The sequence below is a fragment of the Akebia trifoliata genome, chromosome 5 (assembly GCF_017979445.1).
Source record: "Akebia trifoliata isolate Shusen 1 chromosome 5, ASM1797944v1, whole genome shotgun sequence".
Lineage (NCBI taxonomy): Eukaryota > Viridiplantae > Streptophyta > Magnoliopsida > Ranunculales > Lardizabalaceae > Akebia > Akebia trifoliata.
Window position 1 is genome coordinate 5,844,441 of NC_141379.1, and position 24,981 is coordinate 5,869,421.

The 24,981-nt window shown below is 36.9% G+C and overlaps 1 protein-coding gene and 2 pseudogenes across 2 annotated transcripts; 2 read left to right on the forward strand and 1 right to left on the reverse strand.

The window, feature by feature from the left end:
* The first annotated feature begins 3,682 nt into the window (after nucleotides 1-3,682).
* On the forward strand, nucleotides 3,683-6,895 carry LOC147401239 (origin of replication complex subunit 6-like; annotated as a pseudogene). Its single transcript, XR_015178379.1, has 10 exons — nucleotides 3,683-3,981; nucleotides 4,069-4,115; nucleotides 4,195-4,299; nucleotides 4,377-4,457; nucleotides 5,440-5,551; nucleotides 5,671-5,733; nucleotides 5,840-5,927; nucleotides 6,070-6,161; nucleotides 6,632-6,726; nucleotides 6,811-6,895. The product of XR_015178379.1 is annotated as an origin of replication complex subunit 6-like (transcript).
* Nucleotides 6,896-14,271: 7,376 nt separating this feature from the next.
* On the forward strand, nucleotides 14,272-17,064 carry LOC147401240 (sphinganine C4-monooxygenase 1-like; annotated as a pseudogene).
* Nucleotides 17,065-20,665: 3,601 nt separating this feature from the next.
* On the reverse strand, nucleotides 20,666-22,662 carry LOC147401241 (protein PHYTOCHROME KINASE SUBSTRATE 1-like). The gene has a single exon (XM_086441562.1). The coding sequence runs from the start codon at nucleotides 22,258-22,260 to the stop codon at nucleotides 20,857-20,859; it is 1,404 nt and encodes a 467-aa protein (XP_086297688.1). The 5' UTR covers nucleotides 22,261-22,662; the 3' UTR covers nucleotides 20,666-20,856.
* Nucleotides 22,663-24,981: the final 2,319 nt, after the last annotated feature.

The window sequence follows — 24,981 nt, forward strand, 5'->3', positions numbered from 1 at the left end:
CGCGGTAAAATTTTGATGAAAATCGATTTTTCAAATTGGAAATGATTTCTGATATCCTGAGAATTGTAATGAAATTTTTTTCAATTTTTTTTCTATTCGTTTGGCTTCTGTTTCAAGCAAAACACGTTCGGTTCTGTTTCGGAAACTGTTTCGGATACTTTCCGAATTGAAAAATGAATCAACTCGCTGTCCCCCGCAGCGGCGCCATTTTGATCGATTGTAAAGCTTGCAATAAAGATGCAGAGATAGAGATTTGAATTAAGACTTTGGGCAAGTCGAATTCGTTCCACAGGGACAGTTTGGATTCAAAAATTCAATCGGATAAAAGTCCAAAACAGAATTGGAAAACAGATTTTTCTTAAAAACAAAACAGATTTGTTGCACAAATGAAATGGAAATTAACTTGCAATTTGAAATAAAAACAGAAAGTAGAGATTGAAGATATAAGAAAGGAGGTTTAGAGAAATTAAATCAGCTTTTGCAAACTATCCATAATGCAGATCAATTCCAAGAATAACTCAATCCATGTAGCAAGTCATTGCTCATGGATTGGAAGGTGGAGCGGTTTAATTATCAAAGGTAACCAAGAGACATTCATGAAAATTCAGATTTAATTGAGATTGCCTAGCTTATATTCAGATTTTTCACAGAGCATAGTCGTTCTTGAACTTATCTAAGTAATGGCTATCAAAGTTTAAATCAGAAATATAAGTAGATCATCTAATCAAAGTAGAATTTCTAGAATAGTAAACATGTAAGCAAAATAAGGAATTAAAACTACATTAGAGGGATAAACTTGCTTCGGCATCCTTGATCTCTCTAAAGAGGATCTAGCCGATCATCGCAAGGATCATATTGCAACAATAATAAAAGTAAGAAGATGATAGATGGAGAAGAGAATGTAGAATAGTGTTGCAACTTAATTCCTTCCTTGATGATTTCCCAAAAGAGTTACAATTAAGCTAATGGATTACTCTTGATGTTCTCACTCCTCTCAAAAGCTCACCAAAAAGAAAAATTACAGAGAATTAAAAGAAGAAACTAAAGAAAATTATAGAAGAAAAGAGCCTAAGAGGGACCCAAGAGGGGACTCCTTCTTTGAAATCAACCCTCAAATTTATAATATTCGTATTCGGGTAATCGGGGTGATTTGGCGGATAATTCGATTCGAATGGCCCAATCAGTTACAACCACCGAAGCTTCTAGAAGCTTCTGTAAAAATCTCGAGGATAAATTCCTCGAAATGACCGCGGCGCGGTCTTGGCTAGCCGCGGCGCGGTGACGTGGCGCCCAAATCGATCGAGATTTTTCTGGAAACTTCCTTTCGGCCCGCGTATTGTAACCGTAATTATTTCGCGATTTGATAACTTCCACGTGCGCTTTATTTATCTACAATTAACAATAAAATCTCATTAGCTCTATTAATTTGGATAAATAATTTAATTTTATAATTATTTAAAGGAACTAGCATTTATAATGTGATAGAATCCGAGAAATTACGGTCCCAAAGTCAAGTTATTGGGACCTTATCATCTTGTAATGAGGAGGGTTCCTTCAAAATTTTGAAATAGGCAAACCGCTTCAAAGTCGTAGTCGGATCATGAGATCCATACTAGTAATGTTGACTTCAAGTACGATGTGACAAAATCAAGGAGTCCAACTTTGAAGTGGGCAGTCCGCTTCAAAATTTGAAGGAACCCTCTTCGGTACAAGACACGTGGCATTTAGAATTTATCTTACACCCTTGCATTTCCACCAAATTTTGAAATACCTCTTTGGAAATGCTAGAATGAATAGTTGTTGATTTATGTCAAAGGTATTCAGTGTCCTAATTCTCCATCAATGCATTTAAGTCTGTATGGCATGTGGAAATTATCCTATTTTGTTGAATACCCCATATCTAATATCATTTTCTCTCATTAAAAAATGGTTGTTTGTTCCCTTTTTCCTCGAGAATACCTCCATTACCAATTTCCTTCAAAATTTTAACAATGCAAGGTAGAAGATGTACTAGTATTTGAGAACACAGATCAATATTTATACCTAGAAGGAGTGGCAAGAAATCACCCTTACCATGCCCTCCTTCTACTTGATTGTTATGCCAGTTATCTTAACTATTCATTTGTTAGAGAAGAAAAATGTCTTTGGGAGTTTTGTATTTTCAAATAAGGGTTGAAGTCGAACTTCTATATGTTAAAAAAGCAACAATATTATTAACAATGTTAACATCTCCATCCTCCTTCGCCACCACACCAAAAAGTGGGGTAAGAAAAAAAAAAAAACAAACAAACCAATCACAAGTGAAGATCCAATATAAGATAACTGAAGGAAATTGAAAATCTACATCCGAGAAGAAAATAACAACTGAAAATTTAAGTTCTTGCACAACTATATGACATCCAATAATAAGCAATTGAGCGATAATTTCAGGTTTCAATATTCGATTCCATTATCTTGTTTCTCAACAAAATGAATCAAAATGTTTTGACTGACACAAATCAAAAGGAAATGAATTTTTAAATCACATGTAAAAGAAAACTTGACTTGACACACCTAGATCTGTATAATAAAACACAACGATAGGTTCTACTCTCTCTCTCTTAAGATTTATACTCCATAAAGAAATTATATCAAGGACAAATTTGACATTTTCTATTAAAATAATGCTGAAGTGACCTTGAGCTCAATGAAAAGCATATCTGGTTCCTATCTACTTTCATGTCATGAAGTGCGATACGAGGTACCAGCTTGAGATTACTCCGACACAACTCTTTCTCTTGTTCCTTTTTTTAAAAATACCAGTAACTTAGTCTCTTTATTCTTTCACTCTTTTCCAACATTATCCCTCGTATTTTATTGTATTTTCTCCTCTCCCTCTTTCCTAATAATACAACTCCAATTTTATTATTTTACTTGATCAACCCAAAATTTTATTTTAATAATATACTTCCAACTTTATTATTTCTTGAGCTGTGATAATATGATCCCTATCTAACACATGCCTCTAACAACCCCATTACAGGACCGTAAATCATTTACCTCGAGATACACAAGAAATGATTTATGATTATGCACATCTCGCGACAAATGATTTATGGTTCTATGATGGGACATGTGTTTAAGGGGGGTGTTAGAAAATCACTACGCTTAGGGCGTGTCTAGAAATAGGAGTTGGAGTTGCAACTCCCAACTTAATATTATAATTGGTTGTTTGGTTCACCAATTTCATGGAGTTGCAATTACAAGAAGGTCCTCAACTCCCATTTTCAATGAAGTCACGACTTCCACCTAGGCAGGTGGGATTTATAGCTCCAAGCAAAAAAAATCTTTAATCTCAAAAATCGAGTTGACTCCCATGAGTATTCCATTATATAAATTAGGGTTTGTCAATGGATCGGGTTGGACCGGACTTTTTTATACTAAAAAATTAGGATCTAACCCAACCCATCTAAATATCGGGCCAAGTCAGGCTTAATAAATAAACCTTTGTCCTAAAAAATACATAAAATCAAATTGATTTGGCTAAGTCATAGCTGATTTTAACAAAATATAAGGGTTGAAGGTTTTTTACAATTCTTAGGTTGAATTCGATAAATCAAATATTAGAATTTATTTGAAGATTTACAACTAACTCCAATTAACTCATACTTCCAAACACACCTCCACAAAGGAGGAGGTTGTAGACTCATGCAGTTTGGATGACGCCAACAATTTTGGCGCGATGAAAGCTGAATTATATATATATATAAATAAAAATAAAAACGTCAGCCTTCCCGCCACTACGCCACATCAATTCTTCTCAAAGGCACCGGTCGAACTCAAACCAACAAACGCTAGAACTCTTTCATCAGGACCTGTGAAATGGATCTCTCGAACATTGCCAGAAAGCTAGGGCTTTCAAATACCAAACTCTTAATCCGAAAGGCCGAAGAGTTTCGGCGTCTCATCGATATTCAATTTGATTCATCGATAATTGGTGTTGTAAGCTATGCTCTTTCTTTGATTCGATCTCATTTGACTCGTTTATCAGTATCAAAAGATGTTTATGGAGCTCGTTACTAATTGCAGGGGGAGATCTGTAAATCAATCATTTGCTTGGAGATGGCTGCATCAAGGTTTGATTGCAATCTTGATGGTCTTGAGATATCTATTTGATATTTTTTCCCCTTGTTTGATCGAATTGGATGATTGCAGGGCACAGGTTCTATTTGATCGAGAGATTGCGATTAGGTTGAGTGGGATGTCAGAGAAGGCATACAATAGGTCATTTAATTCGGTGCAGAACGGTCTTGGTGTCAAGTGAGTTTTTAAGTCCAAGATGAATTTTTTGATTTAGGGTTGGGAAATCTAATTAAACTTAATTAATTTTAATGTAGGACAAAGTTGGATGTGAGAGAACTTGGGATTCAATTTGGCTGTGTTAGGCTCATCCCTTTTGTGCAGAAAGGATTATCTCTGTAAGATCCATCTTTTCGTTCTCTATAGTTGAATGTATTATGGAGTTTCTTTGTTTTAAACTATTCTAAGTATATGGTTTTGGTTAGAATCCCTTCTCCATGGTTATATTTGATCAATATAATATGTAATTCATTTATAGTAGTGCCTTGTTTCAATTTTGGTAACTTTTCAATAGGGACAATTTCATCTTTTTATGGACTATGAACTACAAATTATTAGTAAAACTCGAATTAAGGTTTCTATAAAGGAGATTTTCAGTTTTACTGTGAGAGGATATGAGATTGAGAGATTGAAACCATGTTTTTTCATGGAAATAGTGGAAAGATCTCATCATTGTCGTTTAGAAATGAGTAAATTGATTCAACTATCAAGTAGGGACTGTCAGTTGGTTTGAACTTGTTAAGAAAAACCGGAAAAATGAAGACCGAAAAAGAAAGAAACAAGATGCAATCACACACATAAACACAAAGATTTCACATGGTTCCCTCAAGATTGAGGTACGTCCACGAATCACACCGATTTCGCTATGAAGAGAAAACTCATAGTTATAGATTATACCCTTTCACTGAAGAAAGAAATATATACCCCAAGAAAACATAACTAGGGTTTTACATAAAACCAGCTCGATTGGCGTCTCCACTGTGTTAAAAGATGAACAATACTCCTTCCTGACCAGTATCATCAGGCTCCACAAATCATAACAAAACCGATCTTGAAGCATGCCATATGGAAATGGAAGGTTGAAGATGTATCATCATCATTTACCACCATATACGACATAGGCCCAAGTATTGAGGCTGCCAACAAAAATCCTGGTTCACCATTCAACTCTATTTTGAGTGGTTGACCAAATATGAAACTATGAATTGATTTTGTATTTTCCTATTTTTTATCTCTTTGTTTTTCTGTTCATTTAGTAGCAAATGTTTCAGACACATGTTCTCTTTCTTTGTAGGTAATTCCTTAAATTTTATTTTTCAGCTACAAGGCTCAATTTCTTGATGCATTGCCAGCTTCTCGTCGGGCAAGTGCAGACTTCACTAGGCCCGTATTTACTGCTGTTGCATTCTATTTGTGTGCAAAAAAACACAAGGTAGATAATATTGTGTGTATTTTCTTTATTCACTTATTACCATTATTTTCTTGGGTTAGGGTAATTTAAAGTTCAACAAGTTTGTTAATTAACATTGAATTTTTTTGCTTCTTTCACAGCTTAAAGTAGACAAGCTGAAGTTGATTGAGCTCAGTGGCACATCAGAATCTGAATTTATTAGTGTAAGACAGTGTTTTTACTGTGGCTGTTTCACGTGTTATCTTAATTATTATTATTTTCTTCTTCAGAGGTTTAGCTGATATAGTTTGTTTCGAATAATAATCACAGGTTTCAACATCAATGAAGGATCTCTGCTTTGATGTTTTTGGGATTTCTAAGGAAAAGAAAATTCCAAAAACTGTGAAAATGCACCAAGGTAATAACATTTTTCATTCGCATTATAGTTGCTTAGTTTCCACTTTTACCCTCTCACAACTCAATGACTCACTTGGAGATATGGGCTAAAATTTTTACTATGCTTTTTAAGAATTTGTTTTAATTTCTATATTGATAAACAGAATTGTCAGATGCATTACCTGGCAAGAGAAGACGGGAGGTAGATGGTGATTTATTTGAGGACTTGTCAGTAGATGATGAAGACGGACCAGAGGTACTTCGTTCTCTATAATTTCTGTTCCATCCTCTTCAAGAAAATGACATAAGAGAGTTATTATTTAACACCATCTCTTACACTCTTGTGCAGATATACAAGGCGTGATATGAAAACCTACCCCTAACCTGCATTCATTGATTAATTACTAACAACAAACTCATTTGCTTATCCCCCACCCCACAACTTGCCCCTAACTCTAGTGTGGTTTCCACAATACAACTTCGCCTATTGTATGAATGCTTTGCCCATGGGATTAATGGAAATTTGAATGGTTAAAACCTGGCCAAAAAACTTGCAGTTGAGTGCAATAGTGGTCATTAACAGTTTATCTTGGTATTAGAATATCCTTTTTATTGAATTGTAGGTTGTCCATTTTGTCTAATTAGTACCTTGGAACCTTAGATTTCCTTTATAATACTATGTTTCTGATTGATATTTTATCCTAATGATATGGGGTGTATTTGCAGCTTCCAAGCTACAAAAGGCACAAACACATGGATAAACTCACTTATGATAAAGTAGAAATCCTCCTTAATTGCATCTAATAACCAATGCAAGGAAGGTGTGTCCGGAACACAATTTATTTTCTTATTTCATTCCGGCACTGTGTTGAGTGGTTGTCTTACACTGTCCTTTTTTTTATCAGGGCCCAACAAGCCAAAGAAGCAAGAACGACTCAACTTTGTTAATAAAGCCCCTGAGACAGTTACGTTAGAAGCTTCATAAGATGACACATTCTTTCATTCACCATACCAAATTATTCAATTGGATATGATGCTTGACACTCAATTCTTGTGACTTTGCTATGTCAGTAAGATACAGCATATATATTTAGCTAGAATTACTCTCTCTAGTTATAGCATGATTTTGTATTATGGCTGTAGATATCTATCAATCAGATACAACATATATATTTAGCCATAATTAGTCTCTCTAGTTATAGTATGATTTTGTATTATAGCTGTAGATATCTTGTAATTAGTAGGAAGATTATAGTTTCCTTATTTAGTCTCTCTTTGATTTTTGTAATTGCTGACATTCAGCCTTGTAATCAGCCCAACAGTTTCTATATAATATGAGGAACCCTCACAATGAGAGGCATTCAGTACAATTGACATGGTATCAGAGCCTAAATCATCTAAATTAGGATTGTTCTAGGTTTCAATTTTTTAGGGCAGAGAGTTTCTTTCTTGCTGGAAACTACTCTTTTGTGGTGATTAGTGACTATCGGCAGATTCTTTAGAGATTGTGGAAATTTTGTGGTGGCTGTCGACAAGTTCTGTGCAGTCTGTGGTGGTTGTTGGCAGGTTTTGGGTTGTTATTTTTTACTAGAACAGTGTTGGAGTGGATCGGTTGGTGCTGGAGTACTGTTGTTTGGTGCTGTTTGGGTTGCTGACTGGTGATTTTGGGCTCTAAAGGTTGCTGTTTGGTGGACTTGGGCTTGCTGTCCAACAAATCTGGTGGGTTTTATGCTGGAGTACTGTTGTTTGGTGCTGTTTGGGTTGCTGATTGGTGATTTTGGGCTCTAAAGGTTGCTGTTTGGTGGACTTGGGCTTGCTGTCCAACAAATCTGGTGGGTTTGGGGCTGTTACTTCTTTATCAGGTTTTACAATTTCTGATCCTAGTGGCTTTGGGTGTTTATTTTGATTTCAAGTTGGTGTTGTTGTTATATTGGTTTCATCATGTCTTCTAGTGAATCTTTCGGGTTCCGTTTTACTGGAAAAAATTATTCTACTTGGGAATTCCAGTTTCAATTGTTTGTTACGGGGAAAGAGTTGTGGGGCCATATCGACGGTAGTGATCCAGCCCCTACGGAGCCTAGGGAGCTGGCTAAGTGGACCGTCAAGGATGCACGTGTGATGTCTTGGATCTTGGGGTCTGTCGATCCTCTTATTGTGCTCAATCTGAAGCCTTATAAGACTGCGAAGACCATGTGGGAGTATTTGCTAAAGGTTTATCACCAAGATAATACCGCACGCCGTTTTCAATTGGAATATGAGATTGCTGGTTACACTCAAGGCAATCTCTCTATTCAGGAGTATTTTTCTGGTTTTCAAAATTTGTGGGGAGAATTTTCTGATATGGTTTATGCGAAGGTACCTGCTGCATCTCTCTTTGCGGTTCAGGCTGTTCATGAGCAGAGCAAGAGAGATCAATTCCTGATGAAATTGCGCCCTGAATTTGAGGTTACTCGCTCAAATTTAATGAACCGTGATCCTCCACCATCCTTGGATGTTTGTTTTAGAGAATTACTTCGCGAGGAGCAGCGTCTTCTCACTCAAGTTACGTTCCAACATGATTCCAGAATCTCCAATCCAAATCCAGTAGCCTATGCAGCCTATGGGAAAGGGAAGGACATGCGCAAAGTCCAGTGTTTCAGCTGCAAGGAGTATGGTCATATTGCTGCCAACTGTGCAAAGAAGTCTTGCAACTACTGTAAGAAACATGGCCATTTTATCAAAGAATGTCCCACTCGACCTCAGAATCGTCAAGCTAACGCTTATCAAGCTGTAGTGAACACCTCATCTGCTCCAGAGATGTCCTTAGCCTCTTCTTCTGTAGCTGGACCATCTGTTCTTACTCCTGAAATGGTCCAGCAGATGATTGTGTCAGCCTTTTCTGCCTTAGGGCTCCAAGGTAATAGTAATACTTCGTCTAAATCTTGGCTTTTAGATTCTGCTGCATCCAATCATATGACCGGATCGTCTGATACACTTTGCAATGTTCGTCCATATCATGGTTCATCCCATATTCAGATAGCTAATGGGAGTCATTTAGCTATTAATAAAGTAGGAGATATTAATCCTTCTTTCAAAGATGTTTATGTGTCTCCTGGTCTTTCTACTAGTCTTATTTCAGTTGGCCAATTAGTTGATAACAACTGTGATGTCCATTTCTCTCGTGATGGTTGTCTTGTGCAGGATCAGGTGTCGGGGAAGATACTCGCGAAGGGACCTAAAGTTGGCAGACTATTCCCATTGCACTTTTTAACTCCTAGTTATTTATCTTTAGCTTGTATGACAGTTAACACTCAAAGTGAAGTATGGCACAAACGTTTGGGTCATCCAAACTCTGTTGTTCTGTCTCATATGTTAAACTCTGGTTTATTAGGCAATAAAGAACAAGTTTCTAAAAATCTGTCATTTGACTGTTTTGTATGCAAACTTGGTAAGAGTAAGACTCTTTCGTTCCCTCCTCATGGTAGTCGTGCTGCAAAATGCTTTGATATTGTGCATAGTGATGTATGGGGCATTTCTCCTGTAATTTCTCATGCTCGATATAAATATTTTGTAACATTCATAGATGATTTTAGTCGATATACTTGGGTCTATTTTCTTCGGTCCAAATCTGAGGTCTTGTCTATTTTTCGGACCTTTGTAGTATATATTGAGACCCAATTTTCTACAAGTATTAAGATTTTGAGGTTTGATTCTGGTGGAGAATACATGTCCCACGAGTTTTATGATTTCCTAAACCACAAAGGAATTGTTTCTCAGTGCTCTTGTCCGTATACCCCTCAGCAAAATGGTGTGGCAGAACGAAAGAACGGACATTTCTTGGACGTTGTTCGCACCTTATTGCTCGAGTCCTCTGTTCCTTCTAAATTCTGGGTTGAGGCATTATCTACTGCAGTTTACTTAATTAATAGACTGCCCTCTCAGGTCTTGAATTATGATTCTCCATATTATCGTTTGTATCATCAGCACCCTAGCTATTTTAATCTGCATACTTTTGGATGTGTTTGCTTTGTTCATTTACCTCCTCATGAACGTCACAAACTTTCTGCTCAGTCTGTTAAATGTGCCTTTATGGGTTATAGTATTTCCCACAAAAGTTATGTTTGCTATGATCCTTGTTCTAACAAATTTCGTATATCTCGTAATGTTGTTTTCTTTGAGAATCAATGTTTCTTTTCTACACATGTTGAGTCATTGCCTGATATTAGTATTCTACCTTGTTTTGATGAATTGACTCCTTCCCCTGAACGTTTCAAACCTGGAATAGTGTATACTCGACGTCTACCAACTTTACCCCTTCCCGAGACTGACCCTTCATCTGAGACGGCTTCGACGACTTTTCCTGAGATTGACCCGCCATCTGAGACAGTTTTGATAAGTTCTCCCGAGCCTGACATGCCTCCCGATCCTACTCCTCGACGATCTGCCCGAGTATCACGTTCCCCTGATTGGTATGGTTTTAATGCTACTTTGACTTCTATTCCCATCCCTACATGCTTTTCTGAGGTTGTTAAACATGAATGTTGGCGGAAAGCGATGGATGAGGAACTTCGGGCTCTCCAAGAGAATCATACATGGGACATGGTTCCTTGCCCCTCTAATGTTAAAGCTATTGGTTGTAAATGGGTTTACTCGATTAAGCTCCGCTTTGATGGGACTTTGGACCGATATAAGGCACGATTAGTTGCCCTTGGGAATAAGCAAGAATATGGGGTAGACTATGATGAGACATTTGCTCCGGTGGCGAAGATGACTACAGTGCGTACAGTTATTTCTATTGCCGCTTCCCAAAGTTGGCCACTTCACCAGATGGACGTCAAAAATGCTTTTCTTCATGGTGATCTCAAAGAGGATATTTACATGACTCCTCCTCCAGGCTTGTTTTCTTCTTCGTCTTCCACTGTGTGTAAGTTGAAGCGGTCTCTCTATGGCTTAAAACAAGTTCCCCGGGCATGGTTTGACAAGTTCAGGTCTACTCTGCTTCAGTTCTCCTTTGTCCAAAGCCAATATGACTCCTCTTTGTTTCTTTGCAAGACACCGACTGGTCTCGTTCTTTTACTTGTGTATGTGGATGATATTGTCATTACTGGCAGTGACTCTACCTTGATTACCCACCTCCAACAACATCTTCAGGCTTCTTTTCATATGAAGGATCTTGGTCCTCTTACGTATTTTTTGGGGTTGGAAGTGCACACTGATTCTTCGGGTATATTCTTGAATCAACACAAATATACCCAAGATTTGATTAGCCTGGCTGGTCTTCAGGATTCTTCTTCGGTGGATACTCCTATGGAAGTCAATGTGAAATATCGTAGTGAGGAGGGCGATCTTCTTTCTGATCCTACTATGTTTCGACAATTGGTAGGCAGCTTGAACTATCTGACTATTACTCGGCCTGATATTTCTTTCGCTGTACAGCAAGTTAGCCAGTTTATGCAAACTCCACGTCATCTACATTTAGCTGCCGTGCGTCGTATCATTTGATATCTTCGAGGGTCACCTGGTCGTGGATTGTTCTTTCCAACTGGCTCTTCTCTTCGTCTTGTTGCTTATAGTGATGCAGATTGGGCCGGATGTCCTGATACTCGGCGGTCTGTCACGGGTTGGTGCATGTTCCTTGGTGATTCTTTAATCTCTTGGAAAAGTAAGAAACAAGCTCGCGTTTCTAAATCTTCTACTGAATCTGAATACCGTGCAATGTCTGCTGCTTGTTCTGAGATTGTCTGGCTTCGTGGGCTTCTGGCTGAGCTTGGTTTTTCTCAATCTGATCCTACTCCTCTTCATGCTGATGACACGAGTGCTATTCAGATAGCTGCTAATCCCGTTTACCATGAGCGTACGAAGCATATTGAGGTGGATTGTCATTCTATTCGAGAAGCCTTGGACACTCGTGTTATTTCTCTTCCTCATGTTTCCACTAATCTCCAGATAGCTGATGTGTTTACAAAGGCCATGACACGACAACGCCATCAGTTCCTTGTGGGCAAATTGATGCTTCTTGATTGCCCAACATCAATTTGAGGGGGGATGTCAGTAAGATACAGCATATATATTTAGCTAGAATTACTCTCTCTAGTTATAGCATGATTTTGTATTATGGCTGTAGATATCTATCAATCAGATACAACATATATATTTAGCCATAATTAGTCTCTCTAGTTATAGTATGATTTTGTATTATAGCTGTAGATATCTTGTAATTAGTAGGAAGATTATAGTTTCCTTATTTAGTCTCTCCTTGATTTTTGTAATTGCTGACATTCAGCCTTGTAATCAGCCCAACAGTTTCTATATAATATGAGGAACCCTCACAATGAAAGGCATTCAGTACAATTGACATGCTATTGGTGTGATGTTGACTCCAATTGATCATGTCTGTTGTGGTTTTCTTCACTCTTTCAATGGCATTGTCATTTATAGCATGAGCGACCAAATGAATAAGGTTGCCACATACATTAGTTCTTATTGTCTTATTGATCTCATTTTTATAATATGAGAACAAGAAAAAAGATAAGAAAAAGAAAGAATTGTTTGTTACAATTACTAATCCTTATCTTAATTCTTATCCCTGTTTATATTGATTTGCACCATCCAATAAGTGAGCCTATCTTATTTGATAGGCAAAACTTTGTGTCACTGCAAAGTTTTTTGCTATTTCTTAAGGGAATTTCTGGGAGCACCAAGTTTTATGACGGAGGGCAATCTAAGTATTTGATTAAATGTTATGGCCATTTGAGGAGAGGTAACTAATCACCAAGGTTAAACATTTGAGAAAATTATTTGAATACCTTTATATAGGAACTTGTTTCTAAATAATTCCTAATTTTTGGTGGTAGTTTAAAGTTTAAATTTTTTATTTCTAAATGGTACCTCACGGCCTCATCTTTAGACAAAATTTAAAGTATCCAAAATATCATTTTTTTTCTCGTCTCCTTATTTATGTCTATTCTCTTTTTTATTTTAATTTGACTATGTTTCAACAATGATTGTGATCCAGTCTGATGTTTTGTGATGGTGAATTACGAATAGAGAATGATATACACATAATTTCAAAATTTTAGATATAACCTTTGATTTGTTTCAATTTTCAAAGAATCATAATTTTGAAGATTTAGTTATAATGTTTGATTTGAGTGTCTATTTTACTATTATAATATATTTGTTTTAGACACTTTGCAAAGATCTATCCAATGCTGAATTTGAAAAGTCGAACAGTTAAAATCGTCAAGACTCGATGTTTCAATCTTTTGAAATAAGTGAATTGAAAAAGAATGATTATCCCCATTTCTAGTTATTCATTAAATTTATAGATTGATGTGTTGTAATAGAAAGAGACTAAATTTTCTTGATTTGATGTGTTAAAATAAGAGACTAAAGTTCTAAGTAAGAGACTAGGGGTGTTTGAAAATGTTAGTTGAGGGTGAGATTAGAAGTTCAACTCTCAAGTTTGACAACCGAAAGTTAAAGGTGAAAGTTAGTTTTTTAACTTTGGTGTTTGATTGCTTTACTGGAGTTGGAATTTCAATTCCATCATCTCCATTGAGAGATCAAAAATAAAAAAATAAAAAAAATCAAGGGTTAGGGTTCCACTCCAGTTGCTTACAATTGAGCCCTAGATCATGAATTATCGAATCATCTCTCAAAGTCAAATCTTTGTACGCCACTGGGTATTTGTCTTCTGTTGGGATCTTTTGAGAACTATTGGCTGCACTCGAGGAAAGAGGAAGATGTTAAGAACCTTGGGTACGAAAAAAAAACAGTTGTCAAAGGTGTTCTTCTCCAACAGATAGTTCAGGCTGTGGTTGCAATCCTCTTGTTCAATTTAAGCATCTTTAAATTGTTATGATTTAATTGCTTTTACTGTTCAAGTGCATTTCCCATGTTAATAAGAGAAAAATAAAATTAAAACAATTGAATATTAGTTGACGAATTTGCATTTAAAAATTTTTCATGGTTGTTCTTAATGCCATTTCATTGGTTGGTGGTTGTTATGACCAGTGAAGGAATATTCCCAACAAGGAAAATGCATGAAGGTGTTGGATGTTTTGAAATCTTTTGAACTAATAGTTCTTTGGGGAGTTATAGTTGAACAGGCCGGTTTTCAAAACTAAATACAAAGGAAACAGTTGGTATGGTAATTAGAGTTTGTGTATGGAGATAGTGATGACTATGATGCAATGTAAGTGTTTGTAGCAATTTATGAAGAGATCACTCTTGTATTAGGTCTTTTCTAGATTCTGTTAGTTCTTTCTTTCCAGACACTGAAACTTTCAGTCATCTATAGATTCTCATTCTATACCTTATCCCAAATGTTGGGGTTAGCAACCTGAACTTTATTTTGCCATTCAACTCTATCTTGAGCTACATCCATGGTCAAGTCACGTGTTTTCATATCTTATGTTATTACGTCCATCCATGTCATGTATGCCCTTCCTCTCGCCCTCTTAGAGCTTTTGGTGTGCTCCAAAGCACTCCTCATTGTTGTTGTTATTGGTCTTCGTTGTACATGTCCAAACCATGTCAATTGACTTTGGGATTCGTTTTAGCTGATCCTAAATCCTTGGGATAATAAGGTTTTGATGATGATGATGATGATTGCTTTGTTTGGTTGGGACCCCTAGGGAATGAAACATAGCACAAGCAAACGCTACTAAATTTACTCAGTTTTAGTCTCTAAGTTTTATTTAAGTTAGCTTCATTAACTACTTGACAAAAAAAAAAGAAAAAAAAGATAATAATATAATTGATGTGATAATTGTATAGTTTGAATGGTAGTTAGCTGTTTTCTTTCTGATTAAACATAAAAAAACAACCATTTTCTTTCTATGATACTCTCTTCACAAGGTGGGAGGTAGGACCTTTTTTTTGGATGGGACCAATAATGATAAAATCTCTTCCTGTTTGTGGTAACAGCAGCTTATTCTTTTCCCCTCTGTATGAACATGCGTTTTTTTTTGTTGTTTTTTTTTTCACTCTGTTACAGGTGTTTCTGTTGCCGCTAAATGTCTTGACAATCATTCAATCTCTCTCCTCCTCGTGTCATTTGAGGAAAACTACATTGATTTAATGAATTTAGGAAAGCAGTTAATATTCTGGTACTGAATTTTCTCAATTCTTACCCTTGCCGCTTGCTATTGTTTCTCCTTATTCTGTAACATCCTGGTGCCCTTGTCTACTCTGTTCTCAAGCATCATAGCTCCCATTTTTATAATAAAGAAATAACAATATATAGAGTTTTTGTGGGGTACCATATGAAGTAAACAACCAAAATAGATTTAAGGATGTAACACATGACAATGCGTGCCTTAACATGTGAGGTGTTTGGCAGTATGGTCATCTGTGCCTCACTATTGGAAGCATGTGTTTCACAAGGCACACTTGTTTGTAGACACTCCAATGTAGGTCATACAAGGTTTCCAGACACCAATCCCACCTTTTATTGATAAATGTTCAGCCAACAACCTCAACACGTAAGCCTAGCACGCACAAAGTATCTAGCAGATTTTAGTATAGCAAACATGATTCTATGTTGAAATGCATTCTTTTGCGTTTGCGTAGGTAACAGGAAACGATGGTGGTACTGCCACAGATTTTTAACCTTCCCTTGTTGTGCTAGCAAGGCAATTTTTAATTGCGATGTTTGTTTTGGATACATGGCAATATTTTATGCATAGATACATGCATCATAACAAGTTCTTATACTGACATATCCATTCTCAGCACCATCGGCTCGTTGTTCCATATGCCTTTGGAGCTCTATATAACCACCCTTTTGAGGGACTTCTCTTAGATACAATTGGTGGGGCCTTATATCTTTCCTCCTCTCCAGTATGTCACCTCTAGCCTCCGTTTTCTTCTTCTACTTTGTGACTATCAAAACAGTTGATGACCACTGCAGATTATGGCTCCCCTGGAATCTATTCCATGTATCATTTAGAAACAACACTGATTATCATGATATCCATCATTACCTCTATGGAAGCAAATATAACTTCTCACAGCCGTTTTTTGTATAGAATTCTCGGAACCTACATGTTTTACTCACTTGAGAAGAGAGTGGTCGGGGGTTTCGAAACATGACCAACAAAAGATCACAAGATTAATTGTCTACTTTGATGAACATTCATTGGTTATTTGTTAACAGTTCTTGATATATGTGCCAAAATGCTGTCATTTGTGTATTTGTTTTTCCTATCTTTGAAAATTAATAAATGTGTTCTCTGATCTCCTATTTTTCCTAAATTGCCTTAAACTAATTTCAGTCATTATTTAACTCTATTTAGCCACTTGGATCTCATGTTGATCTCTATTATTCTCATGTTAGGTTTAGGCTGAACTATCAACAGTCGATTTCCTGGTTTGGTTTTAAGAAATTCCATTACTGCCCCTATGTGAACCCGAGGCATTTTTTTGCATGATAAGAACATTATCAGTTTTCATTGTTTCGATTATATAAATGCTGGACAGGATAGAGATTCTTGACTCATAGAATAGACTCTAGCACTAGTGGCTTGATTCATGACATTAAAGACACATTACTATCAAAAAACCTATAATTGTGTAGGGCTACGATGGAACAATGTAAAGCAATTGTTAGGATACAAGCCATGCATTACTTTTTTAGGATAATCTGCTTTCTGCAACGTTTATTTTTATTTTATTTTATCTTTTATTATATTAATTTTTTTACTATGCCTATGACTGAGATGGTGGACACATTCAACACGAAGGTTGATTTCAGTTTCAATTAAAAGAAATATTCAAGTTGAAAGTCCTAAAAGAGCCGAAGATCCAAAAGAATGTGGATGGAGATGAAGAAAGCAGATATGAACGTACTTTCAATACCAAAAGATGTGAACCTGGACAGTGGAATGGATGAATAAGATTCATTTAGTCGACTCCTAATCTTTAGGATAAGGCTTTGATGATGATGACGACGAACTTTCTCTTTTGATCATGCTTCCATCCCTTACAAACTTTGATAGTTCATGAGCTCATCTTGTTTCCACACAAGGCTATGTTGTTCCTCACCATAGAAGGTGATAGATTATTGGCTACCTAAATATTTCAAATGCAAAAAAAAAAAAAAAAAACCTTCATTTGCTATATTTTTGTAAAAAATTCCATCTCCTTGGATTAAGTGCAATTGACACAATTTTTTATGCCTTATTTACCTTCACTTTAAATATCACTTGATCGTATCATGTACATTGTTGCTGTCCTCTCCATTACCTATTTTGGTTTCCTTTTGAAAGGAATTGTTCTTGAGTGATTCCGTTCTTCACCATCTCTTTGAAGTTGGAGATTTCCAGAAAGGAATACCAAAGTTGAGGTGAAACATTCAAAGCCTATATTTGTTTTATAGAATTTTGATTGGTGAATCATTCATCAATTGTGTTGGACTTGTGTCAAATGTTAGTTGTATAGAAACGTCTTCAATGACATTGCCTAACTGAGAATGTGAATCGCACCATTAAGGGTCATGTGGGAGTGATTTTTTGCTCAGCACAACAATGGCTTCACATGTGGTGCAAATGACGTGAGCATTAAGAGAGAAAATTTCTCTCTCCTAACCATGATGGAAAACGGGAATTCCCTAATTGGATCATCTTGTAGAAATCAAAATCATGATTGGATGCAATGGGGTTGTAGAGGATGAAATTCTATGAACTGAAAAAAGTTAAAAAAAAAAGGGATAAATTGTTTTTAATATTCACCGTTAAAATTAATTTTAAATTTGGGTCATTGGTAGCCATCCATTTTCAACACTTTGGATCAAGATCGAAAAATATTTAAAATTTTATTTTGAAATGTAGAAGCCTATGGTGTTAGATTGCTAATGTGATAATCCATGTCGACCCAACGACACCTTTTTAAGATTCTAAATCTTAAAATAAAAAATTGTGGGCAGAGAACATGCGGGCAGGAGAGAGAAATTCTATCTCATTTTTGCCACATGTCAAGCTGTTGTTGGGCTGTGAGCAAATTTGCTTAGCACTGTGAGCAAAAAAATCACTCGTCATGTGGGGGCATGGAGTGCCCCAAAATATGCCTTTTTGATGTTGTTAGACCATCGTTGGTCTTGGTCGGACTAGTGCCAAGAGGCCTTTATGCACTTTTTACTGAATGATTTATAGTTTAGTTCCCTTGTTAAACATCGATCAAAGACTTGGAGTCAAAAACTACAGTTGTAGTAATGGACAGCATATCCGACATGGAGCCAATGCTCATGCTTGGTCTTGAAAAAGAGACTAAATCAGCTTAAATCTGATATGGACATTATTTACAAGATTCCCAACCTAGTTTACTGTGCGTGAAAGAGATACAAAATCGTAGGTGAAATATATTTCACACCAAAACTAGATTAATGTAATTTTCATGATTTGAGTGTCATTCCTTGTTCTATAGTTCTCATCATCAAACAAAAACCGAACCTCAACCTGACTTTGCAACACATCTCTCCTTTCATCTGCTGTGGGTTGGAACTAAGTTTGATTACAACCTTAGAAGGAACTTGCAACTTGGATGTAGTAGACACCCCAAAATTGTACGACATTTGAATCTAGAATCCGAAGAATCCAAAGAAAAGCGAATTGATGATTAGAAGAGAGGAGAGAGAAAATGAGTGATGAAAGATAATTTTGAGGAGAAAAATAATTTGAAGGGAGAGAGACAAATTAGTCAGAGTTTCAACCAAACTCAACATAGTACGACAACATGACCCATAGAATCGAAAAACATAGGTCACCATTCACACCTAGACCAATTGACTGGTGGCAACTCCAAACATAATACAACTCCCAATAGCAATAGATCGGTGAGAACCAAAAGAACAAGACCATGGAATGTGGGCCCTGACTGAGGATCTGGTTGCTACAAATATTATTAAAGAGTGAGAGACAAATCCAAAAGAATTTGGATTGAGATGGTGAAAGCGGATATGAACATACTTTCAAAAATATAAGACATGATTTCAGACAATTGAATGGAGGAGCACGAAGTTAAAGCCCATGGGCCTAACTCATCCTTGCTTACAAGGAGATGGTTGCTCTGCTTTATACATTGCACAACCCAAGAGTACCCAAGCAATGTAGGACTATGCTAACACTCCCCCTTAGCACAGGGCTGGAGACACTCGGCTCTCCCCCTCCACATAGGGTTGGAGATACTAACTTGACCCATCCCTGAGGTACACCTGCTTTGATATCATGTTAAAGCCCATGGGCCTAACTCATCCTTGAAAACCGGCTTACAAGGAGAGAATTGCTCCCGCTTTATACATTATGCTACCCAAGAGTACCCGAGCTATGTGGGACTATGCTAACACATGATTCATTCAACAAACTCCATATTTTCTCATAAGAACTTACAAAAATCCTACATTGAATCATTCTCTTGATGTAGTGAATCTTTTTGAGTAATTGTCTTCTTGCTTGTAATAGTACGAATGTCTTGGACTTTTGATCTACTGATCCCTTGTGTTGTTGGTGGGTCACATACACAATATCGATGACATTGCCATGAAGCAATTTCAGATGGTTGCAAGTGTGTTTCTAAAGCACTAATCTAGATTGTAGGGCTCTCAGGTTTAGATCATCATAATGTACATGCCAACCTAAAAGCTATAGATTTGCAGCTTTGTATGCATGTCCATAGACAAGTGTGTAAGTCTAAAAAGTAACTTTGGCTTATAAGTCCACAAATGGAATCTTCTGCACAAGAGGAAAATGGGTCTAAGCAAAGAAAGGAGATGGGTTAGACAAGGGTGGGCATGGGTTTGTGCTATTAAACCCAATATGGGTCCAGTTTGCCTTGTAAATTGTCTTTAATGTCTAGCTTGCTTTACTGATGCATTTTGTGTTGTTTCACTTTTAAATGACATGGTAGATATGGGTCTAAATATCTGCTCTAACATCTAACAAGTTAAGGGGATGCTGAGAGTCACATGGATTGTGCACCCAAAATCCTAAATGGGTCCAATTTTTTCCTTGTAAATCGGCTTTAATGTCTAGTGGATTAACTGATGCATTAGGGCTGTTTCTCTTTTAAATAACATCGAAGATATGGGTCTAAAGCTCTCGTCCTGTGCAAACTGTTAAATGGGAGTTGGGTGTCCTGAATTGAAATTTATTTCACAATTCACTATGGACCCCTGTGAATCAACGGGTCCAGTTGGACTACTCCACGTCCCTCAAGGGAAGTGGGGGTGGGGGGTGCACTTAAAGCATAAATTAGGGGCATTTTGTTGCAATGGGAAATATGTTTTTTTTTTTTTTTTTGGTAAGAGTGAACTTGCATAAACAATGCTAGAAAGACGAAGCACCCATTGCTGGCCTTGAATTTACCCTTGACGAGACCATGTTTATGATGATTAAAATTACTTTCATGTTGAGTTAGAATTAGGGTTTGGGACTTAATAAAACATTGTTTTAGGTTATTTAGTACTCTCTTTTTAGTTCACATAGTTGTTCATGACTTCATGGGCATAACCCTTGTTGGTGCACCGTAAATCTGTGTAATGTTGTTCATTTAGCTAGTTATATAGGATGCTCTGGGAGGTGGAGGGAAGGTTTGGCCAAAATCGAAAATGTTCTTCTAAAACATCCAGAAACAGAACGAAACATTGAACCATGAATACAAGTATACAACCATTACAAAGAGAATTGTCTTTGATAAAAACATTTCTCTTTTTCGGTTTTTCAATTGCAATTAATATTCTTAATAATATTGATACGTAATTAATCTTTACCATATTTGGTATAAATGCACAAAATGATTTACGGGGCACAAAATATTACATAATCAACTAGAAATAGAACATCTTAACAAATTTTCTTTCCCAATTCATAATGGGACTTAGGATTGGCTTCTCACTACCCAAAAACCAATCTTCTTTCATACCCAAACATGATTAACCATGAAAATCATACAATTTTCATGAAATAACACATATTCTAGTTAATGCGGAGAGAGCGTGATGCACGAGCAGAGTATGATCGGGAGAGTGAGCGCGTGGTGAAGGTTGGTTGCCCATGTGCAAACTTGAAATCTGTCATCATAGTCTCAGCTTGCAAATTTTCCAATGTTGGCATGGAGCAATCTGATGATCTATGACGCCTTCGTGTGTCAGACTTGGCCTTCTTAGACATCTGCCCTGCCACCCTCACCGCTTCACGACTCCTACATCCCAACAATGCACTAGGACGGCATTTTTGCACTTTCATGGCCTTGGTTGTAGTTGTACTTCTAATCATCACTGCTTCAGGACTTGTAACAATTGCATCTGACTTACATTCGTCGTAATCTGACACTGCTGGGCAATTGGGGGCAATAGTAGTGATGACACTCCATTCAATGCTTGCCTCACTTGGTTCATAACATGTAGTAGGTGTCACACAGCTTGACACACCATCAGATGCTCGATACCTGAAAAATGGTTGGGTGTTACTTGAGAGGCTCTTGATCTCAAATAAGTCCGAACTTGAATCACTCTCGATGTCCTGAATGTCGTCTACTCTTGGATTGGGATCCCTAGTCAGCATTGTCAGCCTCCTCTCAAGGCTCAAAGCTCTGTCTCCTTTGTCCACGACAGGGGACCCGAACACCTCCAATGAGTTTCGCGCCTTTTCTTCTTCTTCTTCATCTTTTTCTTCTTTAAACTCCCTTTCAATTGTCATATTTCCCACTCCAGAATTTAAAACTGGGAAGCTAAAACAGTCTTCTCTTTGTAACCCAATGCTGAGAATCTCATCTTTAAACTGGGAGTTCGGTTGGGTTTGCTTAGTTCCAACCAAACTGATTGGATCACTATCAATGTTAACGGGTACTTTTGCAATCTCTTTTCTATGAACTCCATCATAATCGTCCGCTTTCTTGTAATTGCTCGAGCTTTTGTTCTTTCCATCAGTTTCTTTAATGTCAACAGATTTGTCATCAGAACAAGAACACTTGCAACTAAAAATGGTGAAAAGTCTTATTCCTTTCTCCTTGTTTCGTCGAATTGGAGGCAATAATGCTCTTTGGCTGTTCCAACTCGCTTCTGAATTATTACTTGGAGTTCCTGGTTTAATTTTCGGTTTCTTGCTTTTTAGATCGATTTTCTCATCGTTCTTAGGCTGATGCTTCGTTCCACCCTTCTTGGTAATTCCACTCTTCTCCTCGTCTATCCCTCCATTGAAGTACTTTTCAGCATCGAAGATACTGATTTCACCATCTTTGGTCTTCTTTCCGGTGGTGGGTTCGGCGCTGTTGAGATTAGAAGAAAATGAGGCATCATGAAGATGGGTACTATTGTTTTCATGAGCCAAGGTATGGGAGAATTTTGTTTTGTAAGGTGATATTAATGTGATTGTATCCATGGAATTGAAGTTGGAAGTAATCTCTATAAGACAAAAAACCAAAAAAGAAGACTAAAGAGAAGAAACTAGAGTTAGAGAAGCCGGAAAGACAACAAGAAGAAAAATGAAAATTGAGAAGGCCCAAAAGAAGATATTTGATGGTGAAAAGACTGAGAAACTCATGAAGAATATTGATTTGAGAGAAGAACAAGATCTCTGTAAAAGGCCAAGAAAAAAGGGACCCAAGTTAAGATTTTTTGCTATAAGAAGCTTGAAAGGCTCTAACAAAACCAGGTCCTCTTATTTAAGGGGAAAATCACAAAGATGCAAAAGAGAGATTGATAGTGAAGGAGCTTAGACAATCTAAAAATGGGGAAAAAAAAAAACAATTTAATGGTAGAAGAGGAAAGAAAGTTTGAGTTGGGAGAGGTCTTGAGAGTTGAGATTAGTTGTCTTCATGAGGATGGGTTCTATAAATAGGCTTGTAGTGGAATCAAATGTATGACATTACAAAGTTAGGGACACATGCTTGGGGGCTGGGGCTAAATTGGCATTTATTTTTCTCTCAACAGGAAATTGATAGATCTCATTAGCCATAATCTTAATCATCCCAAACATTTCATATAAAATTTGAATTTTGAAGTATTTATTTATAGAAATAATTATTAATATTAATTACTATAGCACATTATATGGTAAATTTGGTATCTCATTTTTATACAGGAAATGATTGTCTGTAATCACGCATCATGACAGGTGGCTCACAATCAGGGGATTAGGATTGAGGATTCCATGGGCCCATAGAATTTATGGTTAAAGTCATCATGAAAGGTTTTCGGCTTACCAGTCGATGAGAGGAGATCAACGGGTCATAAAGAAGTCCCCAATGATTATTGATCATCGTCAAAACCTTATCCCAAGGAGTTGGAGTTGGCTAAACGAATCTTGTTCTTCTGATCCATTCTTCCTAGAGCCACTACTTCTATTATTTTATTTTTATTTTTTTTATAAGTAAGCTAGACTTGAACCAACGATCTCCAATTTGCTTTGCAAGTCATCAAACCAACTGAGCTTTGGGTCTAAGCTCCACAACTTATGTTATTGAAAGTTTGAATCTTTCACTAATTCTTAACGATCTGCAAACTTTTTAAAAAAAGTTGGGATTGTAGTTGGCCTTTATTCCACTTCTAAACTATCTCAATTGACTCTCTCTTAGATTATGTGAGATGTGTGAAAAAAAAAAAAAAAAAAAAAGAGAATCTCACACAAACACAAGAATTTACATGGTTCAAAAGTGTGCCTACGCCTGTGAATCAAATTGAAATCTAATCACACTATATTATTTAAAGTTATATCCTTAGAGATATCTAGCAAAATGAGAAGAGAGAAAATTTTTTCTCCTTATTCCCAAAGAAAGAAACCCTACGACTTTCCCCTAAAGAACGCATATTTATACCTCCCGAGCAAAAAAAAAAAAAAAAAACTGAAATTTTTTGCCAAAGGAGTGGTGCCCACAAACCCTTGCATGGGCATAGTTGAGAAGCCTGACCGGGGCCTTTTCCTCTAATTCAGATCAAGCCCACTTCACTTCTGAAAAGGTCCTCTTTAATTTTGTCTCTTGCAGCCCAAGCCCAAACAAAATGGAAGATATCTTATACAACAGTGTGCTCTTTTGGCTCACTGACCCATTAGTTTTGTCCCACTTCTTGGTGGACCTACACACAACTAATGTTTTGTCGGCATCTAAGAAATATTTTTGAATCCGAAGTGAAAAACTTTAGGGCTTAAGCCATCGATGAAATTTGTGGTGGGTCAAATTTTCATAAGGTGACTTGGCAATGTTTGACAGGGGACATATATTTATGACCAAAGGGGGACATGTATTAATGACAAAATCCAAAAGAGAAACAATCTTAGTGAATGATCCAAAGAAAGGGGTCTGCTGTCATCCGACTGAGTTACGTTTTGACCCAAATAATTGGTTAGGTGAGAACAATCCAATGTCAGGCCCTCAACCTCTACACGCGTGGCTGGTGTTTTGATCTTGTGCTTAAGATGCTTATTTGTATGAGATTATCTTAGCTAAAAATAAGTTTGATTGGTGATTTATAAATGTTGAATGTGAACATTAGTTTTGGTTTTGGGCTTAAATCCAATTTTGAAACCTGAGGCCCAAGGGCCAATATCTAGCTCCCCCTTATTGTTAATGAAATACGTGCTAACCAATACCAATTTATACTAGATCAAGTGTAACAAGGAGATACACACTCTGCTAGATGCTATATAATATTATGTCCCCACAATTATGATTGAGATGAGGAAAAAATTCCTTCCTCAATGTTGAGTTTAGTCCCACATTGGACACTTCATTAGCTTGTCTCTCTCCTTATATAAGTTATTGAGTCTCTCCACAAATTGCCAATTGTTTTTTGAGTTGGACCCCCAAATTTCTCATGATATTAGAGTAGACATTTTCCTCCTCACATCACTTAATTCATATCTCCACTTGCTTTGACCCAGTCCGACCCACACGTGCAAGGGCATGTTGAGATTAGTCTCATATCGGACACTCATTGCCTTGTCTCTCTCCTTATAAGCTCCTATATGCGTGGGTTGAATTGAGCCAAAGTATATGGAGATATGAACTAGGTGATATGAAGGAGAGAAATGCCCACTCTAATACTACAATAAGTTTGGGGGTGTAACAAAAAATCAATTGACAATAAGTGAAGAGGCTCAAAA

Coding starts and splice junctions, on each gene's coding strand:
- LOC147401241 (XM_086441562.1), bottom strand. CDS start 22,260: ATGGATACAATCACATTAATATCACCTTACAAAACAAAATTCTCCCAT.